This window comes from Anarrhichthys ocellatus, unplaced genomic scaffold (genome assembly GCF_004355925.1).
Source record: "Anarrhichthys ocellatus isolate YVR2014 unplaced genomic scaffold, GSC_Weel_1.0 scaffold13, whole genome shotgun sequence".
Taxonomy (NCBI): Eukaryota; Metazoa; Chordata; class Actinopteri; order Perciformes; family Anarhichadidae; genus Anarrhichthys; species Anarrhichthys ocellatus.
The window spans coordinates 5,583,615-5,600,147 of record NW_022280043.1 but is presented as its reverse complement, the minus strand read 5'-3'; the positions used below and the strand labels follow the sequence as shown (position 1 = coordinate 5,600,147).

General features: G+C 38.6%; 3 protein-coding genes across 4 annotated transcripts in view; 1 reads left to right on the top strand and 2 right to left on the bottom strand.

The window, feature by feature from the left end:
- The window catches only part of LOC116386524 (CD27 antigen), a 7,982-nt gene extending 2,715 nt beyond the window's left edge, over positions 1 to 5,267 (top strand). The window contains exons 2-8 of one of the 2 annotated variants that reach the window (XM_031852828.1): positions 286 to 337; positions 698 to 839; positions 920 to 1,045; positions 2,847 to 3,041; positions 4,280 to 4,333; positions 4,415 to 4,519; positions 4,715 to 5,267. In XM_031852828.1, coding sequence (XP_031708688.1) covers positions 698 to 839; positions 920 to 1,045; positions 2,847 to 3,041; positions 4,280 to 4,333; positions 4,415 to 4,519; positions 4,715 to 4,815 — 723 coding nt within the window. In that variant the 5' untranslated portion in view covers positions 286 to 337 and the 3' untranslated portion in view covers positions 4,816 to 5,267. The remainder of the gene's footprint in view (positions 1 to 285; positions 338 to 697; positions 840 to 919; positions 1,046 to 2,846; positions 3,042 to 4,279; positions 4,334 to 4,414; positions 4,520 to 4,714) is intronic. The other variant, XM_031852829.1, reaches the window with a different exon arrangement.
- On the bottom strand, positions 4,875 to 11,570 carry LOC116386506 (uncharacterized). The gene is made up of 11 exons (XM_031852798.1): positions 9,928 to 11,570; positions 9,674 to 9,746; positions 9,450 to 9,507; positions 9,027 to 9,137; positions 8,709 to 8,852; positions 7,379 to 7,475; positions 7,207 to 7,265; positions 6,542 to 6,658; positions 6,287 to 6,309; positions 6,099 to 6,204; positions 4,875 to 5,877 (listed from the first exon to the last, which is right to left on the bottom strand). The coding sequence occupies exons 2-11, from the start codon at positions 9,743 to 9,745 to the stop codon at positions 5,606 to 5,608; spliced, it is 1,059 nt and encodes a 352-aa protein (XP_031708658.1). The 5' UTR covers position 9,746; positions 9,928 to 11,570; the 3' UTR covers positions 4,875 to 5,605.
- Positions 11,571 to 11,664: 94 nt separating this feature from the next.
- iffo1b (intermediate filament family orphan 1b) overlaps positions 11,665 to 16,533 on the bottom strand; it is a 12,628-nt gene continuing 7,759 nt past the window's right edge. The window contains exons 7-9 of the mRNA XM_031852723.1: positions 16,392 to 16,481; positions 15,819 to 15,949; positions 11,665 to 14,906 (exon numbers count right to left, since the gene is read on the bottom strand). Of these exons, the coding sequence (XP_031708583.1) occupies positions 14,807 to 14,906; positions 15,819 to 15,949; positions 16,392 to 16,481 (321 nt within the window). The 3' untranslated portion in view covers positions 11,665 to 14,806. The remainder of the gene's footprint in view (positions 14,907 to 15,818; positions 15,950 to 16,391; positions 16,482 to 16,533) is intronic.

Genomic DNA, 16,533 nt, shown 5'->3' with positions numbered 1-16,533 from the left:
AGAGAGAGAGAGAGAGAGAGAGAGAGAGAGAGAGAGAGAGAGAGAGATGGAGAGATTGTTTGCAGCCTAAAGATTGATTTTTGATGAAACGAGAGAGATGGTGCCTGTGGAAAGAAAGTGGAGGCTGGAGGAGCGTATGTTTTTGTGCACAGAGGTAGGGGGTCGCAGTAAAACTCAAAGACAGGATGAGAGAGAGCGGCAGAGAGATTTCACAGTCAAGATGCTTTCATAATGAGTCATCACTTTACGAATTATCCCCTGACACACTTCTGGTACCCTGTTCAGTCTCCCACTCAGAGGGTCCCAGGTTACATCTTGTCTCACCTTCTCGTCCACGGTAAGTAAAGGCTGTCAGCGAGAGGCTTTCAATCATAGCTGTCAGACAAACCTGTGTTAAAAGCTTTCTGTAATCTCCCTGTAAAGTTAGGAAGCTGTTTGTTTTAGTACAATGCTTATTTTTCTCTATCAGTACTATGTTATCTGAAAAGTGTACGTATAGTTTATTGTGTAGCTTCACTGGCAAATTCTGTTTATTATGACGTGTGAATACTGCGCTACAGACCTTTGTCATTTCATCAAAGATGCATGTTGTTTCACTCAGTGTCTGTTTTGTGAATATATCTGATGAAATAAATCAATTTTCCTCCACCTCCTCTCTCTGCTCATCCTCATCCTCTTTTTGTTTTCTTCTTCACAGATGCAGCTACTCTCTCGTTTAGTTTTTACTTTCCTGTGCAGTCTCTCTTTCCTCTCTCCTGTGTTTTCCATACACTGCAATAACACACAATATGCCTGGCCAGTGGACCGACCAAAGTTGTGCTGTAACATGTGCCTACCAGGTACTGTACAATTACTCCTTTTTGTCTTGATAGATTTCATAGTTTTAATGCAAACAGGTTATATTATTGTATTATTCCAGGTGAACATATGGTGCGGCGTTCATCCAGCATTTGTGAAATTGTGTGTCGACCCTGCATTGGTGACCGGTACAGTGATACTTACAACAGGGAGATGAGCTGCGAAGTTTGCGAAAACTGCAATAAACGTAAGTAATATCACAGCTTTTCTCTTTCTTGGCATGTAAAGTATATATGTGGGACCTGAACTGTGTGAAAATCCTACTTATAGACACACAACTCAAACAGCCTTTGTGACAGAAGTTATATCACTGTAGTTTATCTGATATTGTATAATATTCTAAGCCATAGCTCACAGAGACTCAAGGAGGCTTCAAATCGGGGAATTCTTGCTCATACATCAGATTTGAACCTCTTTTATTTTGACAATCAGCCCCCTGATGATGCATGAAAAACAGAACATTTGAATTAAATATGATTATTGGACTCTCTCATTATCAGACAGGTTGAAGAAGAATGCTAGAAACAGAAACACAGAGCAGTAGATGCCGTGTGTAGTGAAGTGATTAACTATTACTACAGAAATACTGTGAAACATTGTGGTTCCCAGTTGTGTGTCATATCTTTTGAGCATGATATGATGTGAGTTGCTAGATGTGACAAGTCCAGTTAGAACGTACAACAGAAGATGGGCTGTTATTAGCTGTTAATCAACTATGTCTCTAGATCATGATTTCAGAGAAGTTTGCCCATAGACCACACCTGTGAGGGGATTTCCCGTTATGCGTGTCATGGTGGGATACAGTCAGAGAGAGATTAAAAGGAGGAGGGGATTTGGGGGGGTCTGAGAAACCCTCTGTAAACCAGCTCAGAAGGTTATTAAGGTGGGATTCAACAGCAGTAACAACACAATCAGCAGCACAGCCCACTAATTGTGGTAAAGATAGGAGGTTAAAAAATTTGACTTTTTATCATGTCGGTGGAATATAGAGAAAAACACAGAAAAGTGATAAACATCGGAAAGAGCAGCAGACAGAAATGTCATATCTTATGTTATTACGCAGGTCTCTGCCCTGCTACAAGTGAGCAAAAACAGCTTGTTGTGCTTATTTTTAAATGTCACTGTGGAAAACACAGAGGGGAGAAAACACAGAAGTGTCAGAAAGTGCATGTGATTCTTTTGACTTGACTTTTACGTGTGCACAGAGATGCTCTCTTTACATATCATAATCAAAGGGTGAGCATATGTCGATCCAATGTTACAATCTGACATTACACTGAAAGGGATGAAGGTGGGTGTTTAAAATGTCAAAAACATCTAATCCTACATATGAAGGGGCTTTATGCCAATTAACGACCGTGGAAACTAATTCAGGTGGAAATGATTCAACCCACACAAGAACCTCATACACTGCTTTTGCAATACAACAGTATTAATATTTTTTTGGGTTATCTTTGGTCTCCATCAGGGTTTGGAAGTGCAACAGTTTCAACGGAGGCACCGTTCCACATATTTTAAACCTTTATACAAATGTTTTTTTATGCAGTATAACATTTTCAGTTCTTGAATCCCCGAATTTATGTCATTGTCGGAGTTTTATATCCTATGTTGGACTGGTTGTTAAACAAATGGTTTGCTGACTATGGCACCATGGGACTCATAGAAGTGTTTTTGTGAATTGGTGTTGAAGTATGCACTTGAAAGCATTATTCTGAAAGAAAGTCGTCAAAGGTCTTCAAAGTGAAATTCTGCTTTCACTGAGAAACCTAAAGAACAGGCATCAAAAGTGATATTATAACCATCTTATGACACAAAACCAAAATCTATGCCTGGCATACCCAGTTTGTGAGTCATTTCTCATTTTCTGATATATGTCATATTTTACATGCAATCTTTGTACATATGTGTCAGACACGCATACGCATACGCATACCTAGAATTATGACCGACTTTGATCTTTTAATAACTGTTTTTTTTTTTTTTTACAGCGAACATGGAGTATAGTTCACCCTGTACCACCACTCATAACGCTGTGTGCAGATGTAAAGCTGACTACAGATGCAAAGACGATTCTTGCAGACAGTGTGTGCCGATACCATCTACCACCACCAAATCCACACTCCCTCCATCCACACTCCCTCCATCCACACTTCCTCCATCCACACTCCCTCCATCCACTACAGGTACCTTTGGCAGACTTTTCTATTAATCTGCTCATTTAACAAAAAATAAGATACGGACCTCTCTGGTTCAGCATCAGGTGCACCGCAACCAACATCGCTGTTGGTTCATATGGTGCACCCATAACCACATTTAACTGTAATGTCAGAGTGTACAGGTTGAACCAATCACCATTAGGAAGCGAAAAAAACAAGATTGTTAGCTGATGTAAAGTTATAACTTGATTTGTTTAGTTTTTGTGTGTTGTGCATTAAATGGAGAATAATATACAGCCAGCCATTGACACAAATCTTATTCTGCGTATCACTGCTGCTATCGCTTGAGGGGTGGTAACGACTGTAATTTAGTGGAAACACATACATTTTACTAGATTATTTTAGTTAAAAAACATACAAAAGACTTGTATTTTTCACAACAAGATGTTGACAGATTAAAGTTAACGCAGGACTCTTGATTATAAACCATACAGTCAATGTTATCAACTAGATATTTTAAAGCTGCACTCACAAAGGTTTTCCGATCAAAAAAGGGTCAAAAGACTACTTGTATGTGAAAGGAGTCGCTTGAAGTGACAAACCCATAGAGTTTGTTTGTTTTTATTAAAGCAAAAGTCTGATTAACCCACTGTATGCTACCTGCTCAGCACTAAAACGCCTACAGACAGAAGTTAGGGACTAGCTGGTGAACAAAGCGGAGCATTAGCAGCTAAAGAGCCAGATATTTCCCTCGGGAGTTGGTGGAGAACAAAACAGAGCCAAAAGAAACCTAAAGTTACTCCAAATAAATGCTTATGTTGCTCTGTGTCTACTGGATGTGTAAACAGGCAAAAGGATAATATGCAGCAGTCAGAGATACTGTGCACATTTAAACATTGTAATTGATTTCCTCCATTATTATTGTTTCATCATTTGGTGCTCCAGCAGCTCCATAAAAAAGGTGGTCTTTTTTTAATGCACTTGATTTTTTCAAACAATGATAATAATGTAGATACATTCTTTTACATGGTCCGACCTCAGTTATCTTGTTTACTCTGCAGTAACCATGGTGTAAGGTCACACACACAAGGTGCAATGAGTTAATTATAAATAGTGTTGTGTGGTTATAAATCCAGACTTCCTGTTAAAAAAAATAGGACCTCAGATGGCTAATCTGCACCACGAATAGTTCAATATTTCCATTGAGCTATTAAATGTGCCTGCACTGAGCTGATACAGGTTTTTTTTAATCTCTTTCCCTCCAGTCCTGAAACCAGGAGCCCTCACTACTCTCTGGACACCTACTCAACCAATCAGAGGTAAGGTAAAGTTCTGTGTGTGCCAGTTAAAAACAAGGACACTTCTCCAGTTTATCTCAATCTTTCAAAAATGTCTTACAGATGCAGTCTGGTTCCTGGTGATAATTTCCCTCCTGTGTGCAGGAATCACACTTGCTGCTGTAGCAAAAATCAAGCCCTTTATGCGTTGGGTCAAGGCCAAACACGGTTAGTAGGTTATTATTATGAATCAGATAACCTGCCGCAGAGTACAAACACAGGACGTACACTGAGCATTTTACTTTTATAATTTTATAATGTGCACAAATTTGCATTTTTTTTCATAAAAATTTGAAGTGATTATTAACTTGTATTTCAATCTAATCACACAAAAAAACGTGCTCCTACTCTTTTGTTGCTCAGGCTACATTTTGGCCAAAGACCCGCAACCAGTACCACAATGCTCCGAGGACGAAGAAGTATCTACGCCTGTCCAGGAAGTTCTTGGGAAATGTGAAGTGTGAGTTAAAGAGCCTAAACTTGGATGAGCAAGGATTTGACAGGCGATCATTTAGAGCAAAACATCTCCCGTTGCTTTGGACATTACTGACAAATGGGGGCAAACGTTACTTGGCCCATGCTGACGAATGGAACCACAGAAAACGTTTGTTTCAGGACATGTGAAACATGACATCTGTGACAATAAGATGATACCAGTGTGTAAAAACACAGATTAAGAATCTGAAAGACAATGAACATACCGAATGTGACACTGTATTTGTCATGCATGAGTTATAAATTGTGCAGTATGTTTCGAAATGCAGGTATGTACTATTGTACACAACATTTAAAGATATTTCACATCTTAACATTTATAGGTGTATATATGAATACAATTTTCAGATAATACAATGTTTTTAACATGCATTTCTACTTAGTTTTCTGTATTCTAAATAAAATTGTGTTGTAATCAAAATGCCTCATTTATGCAAAACATTAAACATTCAGGTTAAATACTTGAAAGCAAAGTGACAGAGCGTATTAAAGAGTATTTACATGATATTTAAAAACAATAACTTACAAAGCAGATCACCCTCCAACTCTTCCCAGAGGTAAAGTTTCTGGTGTGTACTGACTACAAGTTTTCTTGGAACCTGCAGATAAAAATGTCTCTGCAGAGCACTGAGATCCCTTCACACGAGATGGATCTGCTTCACACTCATCTGCGGTTTCACAGTTCCTTTAAAAGAATTTGTCTCGGATGAGTCTGGACGTAAGCACCAACACAAATCTTCTAGGGTTTTTTAGGATGCATCATAGCACCTCCTCTTTGGACATGTGGAAGTCCTTCCCCTGCTCCTGGGAGGGAAAGAAAATGCTGTCAATCTCTTCGCTCCTCTCCTCCTCAGAGAGATGGATACTGGGAGAAGATGTGGGATGAAACACAGGACAGTGTCTCTCGTCTTCTTCTTCACTAATCACTCTTTCAGCTGTCTTCCCACATTCAATTGTCGGTCCAACTTGGCCTGTAAACTGATTGAGCAAGCTAAAGATGACCGTCCCCGGATTGTGGACATGGACTGGACCTACAGGGATAAGAACAAACAAAGAGTGGACTTAAAAGAATGTTTTAATTGACCCGTAGAGGTACATTAAAATATAGTTTACAGTGTAGGACAACTAAGTACAACTCAGACTCATTACAGTAACACAGCTGCATCTTTTACGTGTTTGTTTTATTTTCTTTATGACTCCACAAAGTGAGTCAAGTATTTCACATTAAAGTCTTCATTTCACTCATCAGTACCCAGATTGGCTGCTGAAAGGAATGGTGGCTGCTGCTTTGCACTGTATGAGTCTTTTGGGAACTGATGAGTTGAGTCGTTTGGCTTGTGAGAAGCATCTGTTCCTCCCTACAGAAGAACACGTCCATCAGTTTGGTGCAAACAAAAGAGAAATACATGATCGATAGAAGCTTGGAAATGAGTTACTCACCTCATTGCATAACTTTATAATAGCTGGAAAACAACAGATAAATAAATTAATGATAGAAAGTCAGTTTCTTTACACATGTCCACCAATGATGAATCAACATGTATTTGATTTATAAAGCAACTAACGCTAATGATACAATTCAGGAAACTGTTTATTGTTTCCCAGAAGTGACGTGATCATAAAGTTCGAGAGGTTCGATTGATTAAACTGAAACACCAGAAACTGAACCTGTCCTGCATGTGAACACCACATTACCTTGCTTGAAACATGTTTCGTCTCTGGGGCGACGAACGAAGAACAGGATCACAAGGGCCACGCATCCCACGACAACCACTGGGCACAAGATGGCCACCAGCTCATTTTCCGTCTCGTCTAAGAAAAAGAAACAAGTCTTAAGAGTCTACAACCATGCGAGCGTCTCTGTGAGGCGCTGCAGGGCTATTAACTAAATACTATTATGCTCGCAATGACAACGTCAACGTGCTGATGTGAAGCACGTAGTATTAACAGGTTCACTAACATAGATTAGGCTGTTAGCGTGGTATTCGGTCATAAACTAATTGGACAAATTATGATGTTTACATGATGATGGTGCCAAATCCAAATTCAGGGATGAACCAGGGATCAGGGATTCCATGGTAAACCAGTTAGGAGATATTTCACTCAAAACTTCAAGTGAGAACCTTCTGGTGGTGCCAGAGGAAAAGTAAGGGGGATCACCAAAGTCAAGAGGAATCATCCTCTCAGGGTCGTGAATGTCTGTACAACATTTCATCAAATCCATGAGGTATATCAGTCTGGAATGATGACATTGCCATCACTGGAGTCACGCTGCTAGCGTGGCTAAAAATCCATCATTGTGCCTCAAAACTATAGAAATCAATTGAAAATATTGTGCACTCTCCACAAACTCTTCTCACCTTCACCTCCTTTGGCATGTGAGCTATTTCCTGCCGGTGGGTCTGACTGGGGGCCACACCTGTGAGATAAGGGTGAAGTGTTGAATATGTCAGGTATCTCAAATATGTGACCCTATGAACAAAGATGTCAGGTATTAATAATGTACTGTATATACGGAAATCCATGACATACTTGGGAAATTGGCAGGGTTTGGCGGAAGTGCTGCTATGTCCTGAGGAAGCTGAGGAAGGTGTGTGTTTATCTTTGCCTGAAGTAACAGCGGCTACTTCTGCAGAACAAAAAACAGTATTTGTTTCAGATTTCAGGGGAAAAACACAGGAACAAACTAAATCTCACTGACATATCTTGGCAAGGGCAACAGCCCTAATGCAACAAACTGAACAGATATACATCAGAAGGTGTTTGAGTCACAGCATGTACAAAATTTAACATAAGCTAAACAAAATTCAAACAACTAGGATGGATGTGAGAGTTTAAAAGGAAAAACGTGCTCCACTGAAGTGAAAGTACCATGTGCAGCTTGAGGCAGAGAATATGTGTGAGATGGGAACATCCTTCCTCATCGTCATCTTCTGTTTTGATGTACTGGTATGTGAGAATTTCTATTTTGGGACTCTTTGTACTTGTACTTCCAAATTACTACATTTCAGTTTTCACGTTTTCACTTAGCTGAATAAATTGAGCTGACAGCTGTAGTTACTTTTCATATTATAATTGTACATTCTTCTTCTATTTGAAATTAGAAAAAACATCACTGTTGTTGTGTAAAAGTCAAATGTTTGTGGCTCCCTGGTGGTCTAAGGGTGAAGGCTCAGACCATGAACTGCACTGGTTAACGTCCGGTCAGCGTTGAGACCTTTGTTGCTGGTCATTCTCATCTCTCTCCCCCTCATTCCCTGTCATCGCTCCACTGTCAACTCACATTAAAAGCATAAAATGTCCCACAAAAAAAAGAACACTTTAAAAAGTCTTATTTGTAAAGCATCAGCTTTTATGCTACTGTGAACACAGTCTTTGTTCCTGCCTGATTGAAATGCATTTTTAGACATTATCTAAAAAGTTTTTGGACAACATCTTATATTTCCTATATCTATATTTCTTTGTGAATTTGCAATGTTTCATTATTTCTTATCAGTAACATTGAAGATGTTCATGGCTCTGTGACAGAAATCTTCTATCAAAAATATATATGTAAATAAAAAAATTACTTTTTATGTTTGAGTAGTAATGGTTTTACACCATAGTGTCACTATTCTAAGTAAAAGGTCTGAATATTTCTGACAGTACTAATCACCTCACTGAGAGTGGAGCCCCCCCGAGCTCAGATCTGAGCCCTTATACATTTTTATAACTGTCACATGTAAGTGACTTATGTATAGCCTTCAGTATCATTATTGGTCATTCTCTCAGTCAGTGAAAACTTCAAAAGTATATTATGTCTGTCATGAGGTCCTCTGCTGGTTGACAGAATTAAAACTCTTCCATTCTGCTCAGTATTTACCAGTCGTGGTCGTCTCTTGAATCTTGACACAGTTCTTGCAGTTTTTAGAGTATGGGACCATTTCAGTGCATAAGAAACCATCCTCACAGACGCACTTCACATCTGTCTTCCTGGTGCAGTTCTGAACCACCTTCAGATGATAATCTGAGACAGTGGGAAACAGAGATGATTTTAGAGGTTTTAATCACATGAGAAGATTAAAGAAATTCCATAAATGCAAAGAGATAATTTTTTTCTGTTGGCATCATCATCATCATCATCATCATCAGTGACGGATGAAACCGTTAAGTTGGTAGCAATGTGTCATAGTTTCTTTACCTGGTGTGCAGTCTCCGTAGCAGGGATGGCAGATGGGTTCACGGTTCAACTCAGTTGTGTAGTATCCAGCAGTACAGGACTCGCACTCTGTACAAGACTTCCAATACTTACCTGACAGAACAGAAACAAACAAACGAGAACAACCGGATGAGGTGGAGAGCAGAGAGTGGCTGCTCGCCCAGAGCGCATATCAATGAAGGATGTGGTCATACAGCACAAACTGTGTGTAGCGGGCATAATCTTTCATCAAGACAAACAGAGAGATAGACAGAGAAAGATGGATACTGTATGCCTCAGTGTTTCATAGTTATTTCCAATGAATCGCTGATTCATTCATTAAAAACAGTGAGTCAAAGCTAAATGAGGAATAGACAGAAAAACAGATACAGAAATAGATGACGCTCACATCAGATATCATCTTACCTGCAGGGCACATTTGACACATTTCGTCGCCCACAGTGTAATGATGGGTCCCATCTGTCTGTTAACACATTAAAACAATTAGATACAAACCTCTATACTCCAGCAAAGTACTGATTCACTTGTTTATATATTCGACAGCTATTCTTTTATACACTACTTTTTTATTTTTTTATTTGACGAACATGTAGGTAGATAAACAGAAAGATGAAAATGAAGGACATTACTTCCAGCGGAAATGTGAGCACCAACTGTGCAGATAACATCAAGACGATCACAAAACATTGCACAAGTCCCATTCTATGGAGAAAAATGTCGAAAATATTAAAACAAATCACTTATATCAACTGATCAGTGACAGAAACACATTAAAAGAGCAAGTTCCGTAAAGTTTGGTGCACCAATAAAATTTCTCGTACCATAAATAAGCTGCGACAATAAAATATCACGAAACATTAACAAACAAAAAAACTGTTTTTACCTTTGATATGGTGCGTCCTTTGTTCTCCTTGTATTGTTTTGTTAACTTCCTCAAGGTGTGACTCTTTCTTTCTCTCTGTCCTCTCACTCGCTCGCTCTACCCATCCTCTGTGTCACTGTTTCCTTACCTGGTGACATCTTCCTGTCCCTCCCACCTACTGATCTCTACCAGTTGGCTGCGGTCCCATTCACACGTTCAGCTCTCACATTCAGACCCGTCTGCACTCTGACTAACGCTTCTGCATCAAAGCCTCATCACTTTCCGTGCAAACTGTAAAACCCGACAAGTGATGAAGAAGCAGATCATTTTTGATAGCGACGGGTACGATTTCATTTCTGATGACGGTATATTTTCAATCACATCCGAGTACATTACTCAGATTTCCTTCACTTTGTAATAGGTGTTATTTTTAGCTGAATCAGTGGAAATATGAATCTCAATTAAAAGGTTAGTTCACACAAAATAAAAAATTGAATTACTGCCCTGCAGATGAATTCCTCCGCCCACCAGTCAAGTTACAAGTTCCAACCATGTCTGTCCAATATGTCATCACTTCATAAGTTATACTATGAGTCGTTTGTGTGAATATTAGCGTATCAATTCTTGAGTTATGGCCAAAACTGTGTTTTATGCCGTCACCTTGACCTCTGACCAGCAAACTGTAGTCAGTTCATCCTCGAGTTGTGCCAATTTGAAAAGATTCCCTCAAGAAGTTACTGAGATATCGCGTTCACGAGAATGAACTTATTCCTTGTGGTATCTATGAAGAGTGGTGGGATATGTATTGAGACCCTGAACTTAAGTAAAAGTATGAATACATGAATAAATGAAGGTTGAATGAAAACATGAATTTTAACTCCCTTTCAAAGTAAAGTCCTGGATTGAAAATCCTACTTCAGTGAGAATTGTTATCAGCTAAATATACATCAAGAAAGTGAAAGTTGGTTGAGGCTTTTTACAACTACTTTATATACAGTTTGATAGTCCGTTGGTTCTCAACCTCTGGCTCAGGCCCCATCAAAAGGTCACAGAGTACATCTGAGGGGTTGTGAGATGAATAATGTGAGCAGTACGACGACAAAACAGAAAAGGTTTTGCGACTCAAAATTGTATAATTTTGGAGGGATTTTCTCTAACTTGCTTTTTCTGTGTAAATCATCAGATAATCTCACCTCTCTGGGCCTACAACAGTTATTTGAATTAAACCATCTGAAAAGTTTAGGAGGGAAATCTCTCTTGCTAATATGCTGCTAACAACTCATGAACATCTGAAACATGATGAATAGGTCCTCACTAGACACCGCTAACATCGCATTGTATTTTATAAACCCATCATATGATCTGATATGATGAAAATTGTAGTCTGAAAAGTAGCTATATGCCAAATGAAGTATAGAATTGTAGCGTAAAAATGGAAGTACCTCAAAATTATACAACAACATTTCAGTAAATATACAACAATACTACTCCACCTCTGCGGAGAGTTGGTGTGTCCTGACAGCGTCAACACTTCCTTCTGCAGACTGTTAATGATGATTAAGTATCGACATTATTTCTAGAAAGAGATGCTGCTGTTGGTTTGTTGAAATGTAATTACAAGTCAATGCAACAAACACAATTCCTTTTAACACCATTTGTTTTTTGTAATTTTAGGTGAACTAACCCTTTAATTTTAAGACAGACCGAAAAGGCTAAAAGGAAAGACATGTAGTGTTTTACAAGTAATAACACATAATGTTGGTGCTCAGTTGCATGTTTTATTCTTTCAGTCTCTCTTGACACGTTACATAGCTCTGCAGTGAAGCTTCTTTTAGCCTAAATTACTGTCTTGATGTTTAAAGCTGCATCGTCACACATCTGGAGAACTTGATCAATACTCAGGATTATCATCAAATTGTTTTGCGACACAAATCGAATCCAATTATTTTGTCTTCTCTGTGACAACAATAAAGTAACAAAAAAAAACGCCATATCTTGTCATTGACCGCCATCTTTTCCACTGAAAAACTAAATTGGGCAATCCGATAATTTATCTCAATTCAAATTTCTTTCCATGTGTGTGACAGTGGACATTCTTCCTTTGCAGTCTTTGAACACAAGTATATATTCAAAGCTATAGCTCCTTTACACATATAATATCAAAGTCATCGTACAGTCATTTCACTGAAGCATTTGCATTTCTTTTCAGTGTTGTTTTTTTTAACGCAAGTTATTTTTAAATTGACTTTATTTGGCAACCACGTACACTCATAAAGAGAAAAGTATCAATGGAAAGAAAACAACCTCCATTGTCATTTGATTTAGCTATTTTAAATTTTTGAGGTGATTATTGTCAGAAAGACAGCTCAGTCTCAAATGCTAAACAGAGAGACAATGTCAGATTGGACTATTGTTTCGTTCTTCTTCATGTTGTACATTTGCTCCAGTAAAAGTCTTTTTAAAAACACTCACTATACAGACACACTGGCACATGCATACATAGAGACCCACTCAGTGCATGAAAGTAAAACTATACAAAAAGGGAAATGACGTGTTTTATGTCTCACACAATTTATCTCTGGCATCCTCCTTCTGTATTCAAACAGTAGTGGAAAGAGTGCGATCAGCACTCAGCTGAATCCATCAGCCACACATGCATGAGTTTATACAAGATTAAATTCTGTCCTCTTACCGTCTTTATTATTGAAACAAAGTGTTGGAAGTGTGACTCGCAGTGGAAGCAGAAGAAATGTATCAACCGGTACAACCACACAGAAGAAACTACAGCCAGGACTATATTTAGACAACAGTGTCTGATGAAAGAGCAGTGATGGTTTGGGGGGCGTTTCCCCGACAGTGATGATTTCCAGCAGTATGCTAATATATGTTTCACTGTAGCAGTGTGTCTGAGTAAAAAGTTCATGGTTAAATGTACCCAGGAAAACATAAAGGAAATGAGGTATGTGTTCGTGTTAAATTCATTATTCTAGTTCTAGTTGTAGAAGATGAGTAAACATAATAGAAGAAATATAGTTTTCTATTTCCAGCGTGTCGACATCTTTATGTTACATGTTTTACAAGTAATAGTGCTGATTGTTTCATGTACATTTTTGCTCTGCTCTTCCTTTCTATGTGCAAACAGGCTGAAAAATAGGTTTAGTTATATACATCAAGCACCTTGGTGAAATAGCTTCGGCAGCTATGTTACATTTTTATTTTATTTATTTTTTACAGCAACTTTCTGTTGATTCACAATCTGGCCATTTTATTTTGGCAATAAATGGCTAACTTACTCTATTTTGTGACTTTCTTTTGTTCTCCTTTTTAAGTGATTCAACCATGCAGCTCTGCTCAAACGATCCAGGACCCGACTCTAATTTTAGACAATACTGCTGAAACTAAAACTAATTAGTAACAGCTACAGTGCACTTTGTCACACCGTGTGATTATTGCCAGAGAGCAGAATGAAGACCCAACACTGACTCTAGATCATCTTAAAGAGGGTGCATTTAAAACTAAAAACAAACATGCTTCCCTTGGACACTGATTACATCCATCTCTGCTTTCACCTGGAACTTTGGGTTTGCTATGAAGCACCATTAACAGATATATCTGTGATGTTCAATGTATTTCAGATGTTGTTTTTTTGTTGTTGTTATGAAATGTTGTAAATGATCTTGTCGGTGCTCTACTTTGATATTTTCCAAATTCATTTTCAACAATTCCGGCTGACATTGATGCTGGTGGCTAATAATAATAAAAATGTCACCTTTAGGTGAGCCACGAAGTCCAAAGCACATCAGCAATAAATAACATGGTAACATTTCTTTACAGCGGATTTCTTACATAGAATCCAGTTTGGATTCGGGTAATTCACAGCAGATAAACAACGGACTGAAATTATGACAGACAACCAAAACTTTCTATTTACTGTTTTCAGGATCGTACCCAATTCACATTGGCAAGAGGGAGGAGGCATGTTGATGTTCAGAGACACGACTCTGCAGCTCCACAGCTAATGCTTTGGTTGTTTCCTTAATCATTTTTCCACTTTATGTTTCGCTAAATATAGCAGAGATGTTTTGATTTATTTATGAAATAAGGTTTGCGTTGCCTGTGGTTTAATTAGTTACTACACCGATAGAAAGCAAGCTTTGAATCTGCAGCTGTAAGGCAGCAAAATGCTTATTAGACTTTAAAGACGTAAGCTCATCATTATCAATATAAAACTGACCAATCAAACTCAGAAATACACTCCAGGACAACCTTTGTTACTTCAAGACACAAACTATCCCCTTAGTGTGATTGTTTAGTGATAGTTTTATAATAACAGGCCTGTAACTATGTGTGGAGTGAACTTTACAAGACCCCAGTGACCTTACAACATGCATTTGATCGATTAGCTTCAGATGCCCAGGTTATCAAGTGTTTTTTACTGTGTTTGGAGTGAATAAGTCCTGCTGTGTTTTCCAGTAGCATACTGCACTGCACTGCAAGGACATCAGCCCGTTTACTTACAATACATTTAGGATCCTCAACTTTTTGAATCTGCACAGGACACTCCATAATAAAGATTCACTTTCCTAACTACTGCGGTCAAACACAAGATGACAAGGTCCTACTGTAAGAAGACCTCTCCTCTCTGCGGGACGTCAGTGACATCTGTATGAAGTAGTAAGGACAGAAATCCAGATACTCAATCACAGTCTCAGCGCTAAAAAGTCTCCTCAGACCAAAGCTGACTTGCGTGGACAGCAGGAAGAATTAACAAAACTACTCCGTAAATGAAGAGGTTCATGTGCCATAGTTACAGGTGTGTATTGCGTCGGTGTGGTACTGTAGCTGGAAGCGGTGGAGGTCACGTGAGCACAGCCCCCGTTGCTGCCGGAGTGAGGAAGTGTCAAGATCTTCTAGCGCACGAGGAAGAAGGCGGCGATGATAAGGACTTGTCGCTTTCTCTCTGGTCGCCATCCTCAGTGGACGCAGACGCATCAGAGTTACTGTGCGACACAAAAACAAAGAAGAAATGCAAAAATGTAAAAAAAAAAAAATCACGTGTCACTCTTCATTTGTTTTTTATGTTCAGGAAAAGGATACAATATATACCTATAGGTATAGGTAAAAAAAGCCAATACTTTATCAATACATTTGTTCAACAAGCACCAACATGTAATCAAAAGTGAAACCTAATTTAGTCGGCCGCTCTCATCCACCGCCACTATGTTTACACAAGCTCAGCACACATGATCGGCTAAAATCTTCTTTTTTGTTGTTGTTGTTGTTTCAACAAACAAGCTGAAACAGAGGTTGTCTGTCTGAAGTCTGTTTATCTTAGGCTGTTCTTGTAAACTTCTCTGCTGGCTGAGACAAAGCAGACAGGAGGAAGGACTGATACTATCTAACGTCGCGTTCTTCATTATTAATTACTTCACTCAGGAATGTTATTTATTTCATTGACATTTCAAATTTCAAATTTGTTTACAGTGATATATTAATTACTTTTTATTGTGACTTTTCTGTTGGAAACATTACTCATGCTGCTCTAGAAACAATTTTTAGTAAATTATAAATAACTAATTTCTGTTCTGAATTCATGTGTTTTTAAAAGCAATCATTTGGTCATGAAAAAGAACCGAGTGTTGATAAAATTAGCTCCTTGTAGTAATGAAATCCTAAAGATAGCTTTCCATACTAGAAGGCCACCGTAGTTCTCTGACATGCTTGAAAAGGGAGGGGGGAGCGGAGGGTCATGTTGTTGCTTTCTATCTGCAACCTCACCACAGGATGGCAATAAATCCCCTTATAAATGTTGTCAGGGGACTTATGGTGAAGTGTAACTTAAAGAGAAAAACAAATGGACAGATAGGCAGATAGATCATGTAGACTGAGAGCCGCGTGTTTGTGTGTGTTACCTGTCTCTACTCTGTGTGATGAGTCTCCTGCAGGTCTCCATCTGAACATCTAGGCCTCTCTTCATCGAACACATCTCCATGTACTCGTGGAGGTGTCGGTTCATGTCACTCTTTGCTGTGGCCAGATCCACCTGGAGTCAGAAAACATGCAGTCAGTCATATTACAATTAAATTACAAATGCTGTATGTGTGTTTACCAATAAAAAGTGTGTATACTTCTGTAAAACACAAGGCGCTGGCTACGTGCAGGGCAAGTTACCACGCTTCACATGGCTTTATGTCATGTCTAAATAAAGAATCACAACACAACACAATCTAACAAGAAAGCAGGAGGGACAAATGAATCAAGGGGTTCTTGAGCCTTGATTGAGGAATTCATCAAAGCATCATTAAAAGATGTAAAGAATTGTCTGTCATTTAATGCGGAGTCATCATGTAAATCCTCTTTTGTGAATTTTTGAGAGCTGCACCAGGAAAGGACATGAGAATAAACAAATAACACTGACCATAAAAAGACAGAAAAAAACGTATATGAAAAAGGATATTTTTGAAATTTAAAAATCTGTGTCTAACCTCAATCTGGTCAATTGTCTCTTGGTATTCCTTCTCTCGGGACTTGAAAAGACATTCTGTGTCATTAATCACCTTTTCCAGACAGTCATCCTGGTAGAGAGAGAGAGAGAGAGAGAGAGAGAGAGAGAGAGAGAGAGAGAGA

Excerpts from the sequence above, each read along its gene's own strand:
- LOC116386506 (XM_031852798.1), bottom strand. The coding sequence starts at position 9,745 with ATGGGACTTGTGCAATGTTTTGTGATCGTCTTGATGTTATCTGCACAG. Across the intron at positions 7,476-8,708 it reads TCAAGAGACGACCACGACTG|AAGTAGCCGCTGTTACTTCA; the intron begins GTAAATACTGAG and ends TTTGTTCTGCAG. Across the intron at positions 7,266-7,378 it reads AAACCCTGCCAATTTCCCAA|GTGTGGCCCCCAGTCAGACC; the intron begins GTATGTCATGGA and ends CTTATCTCACAG.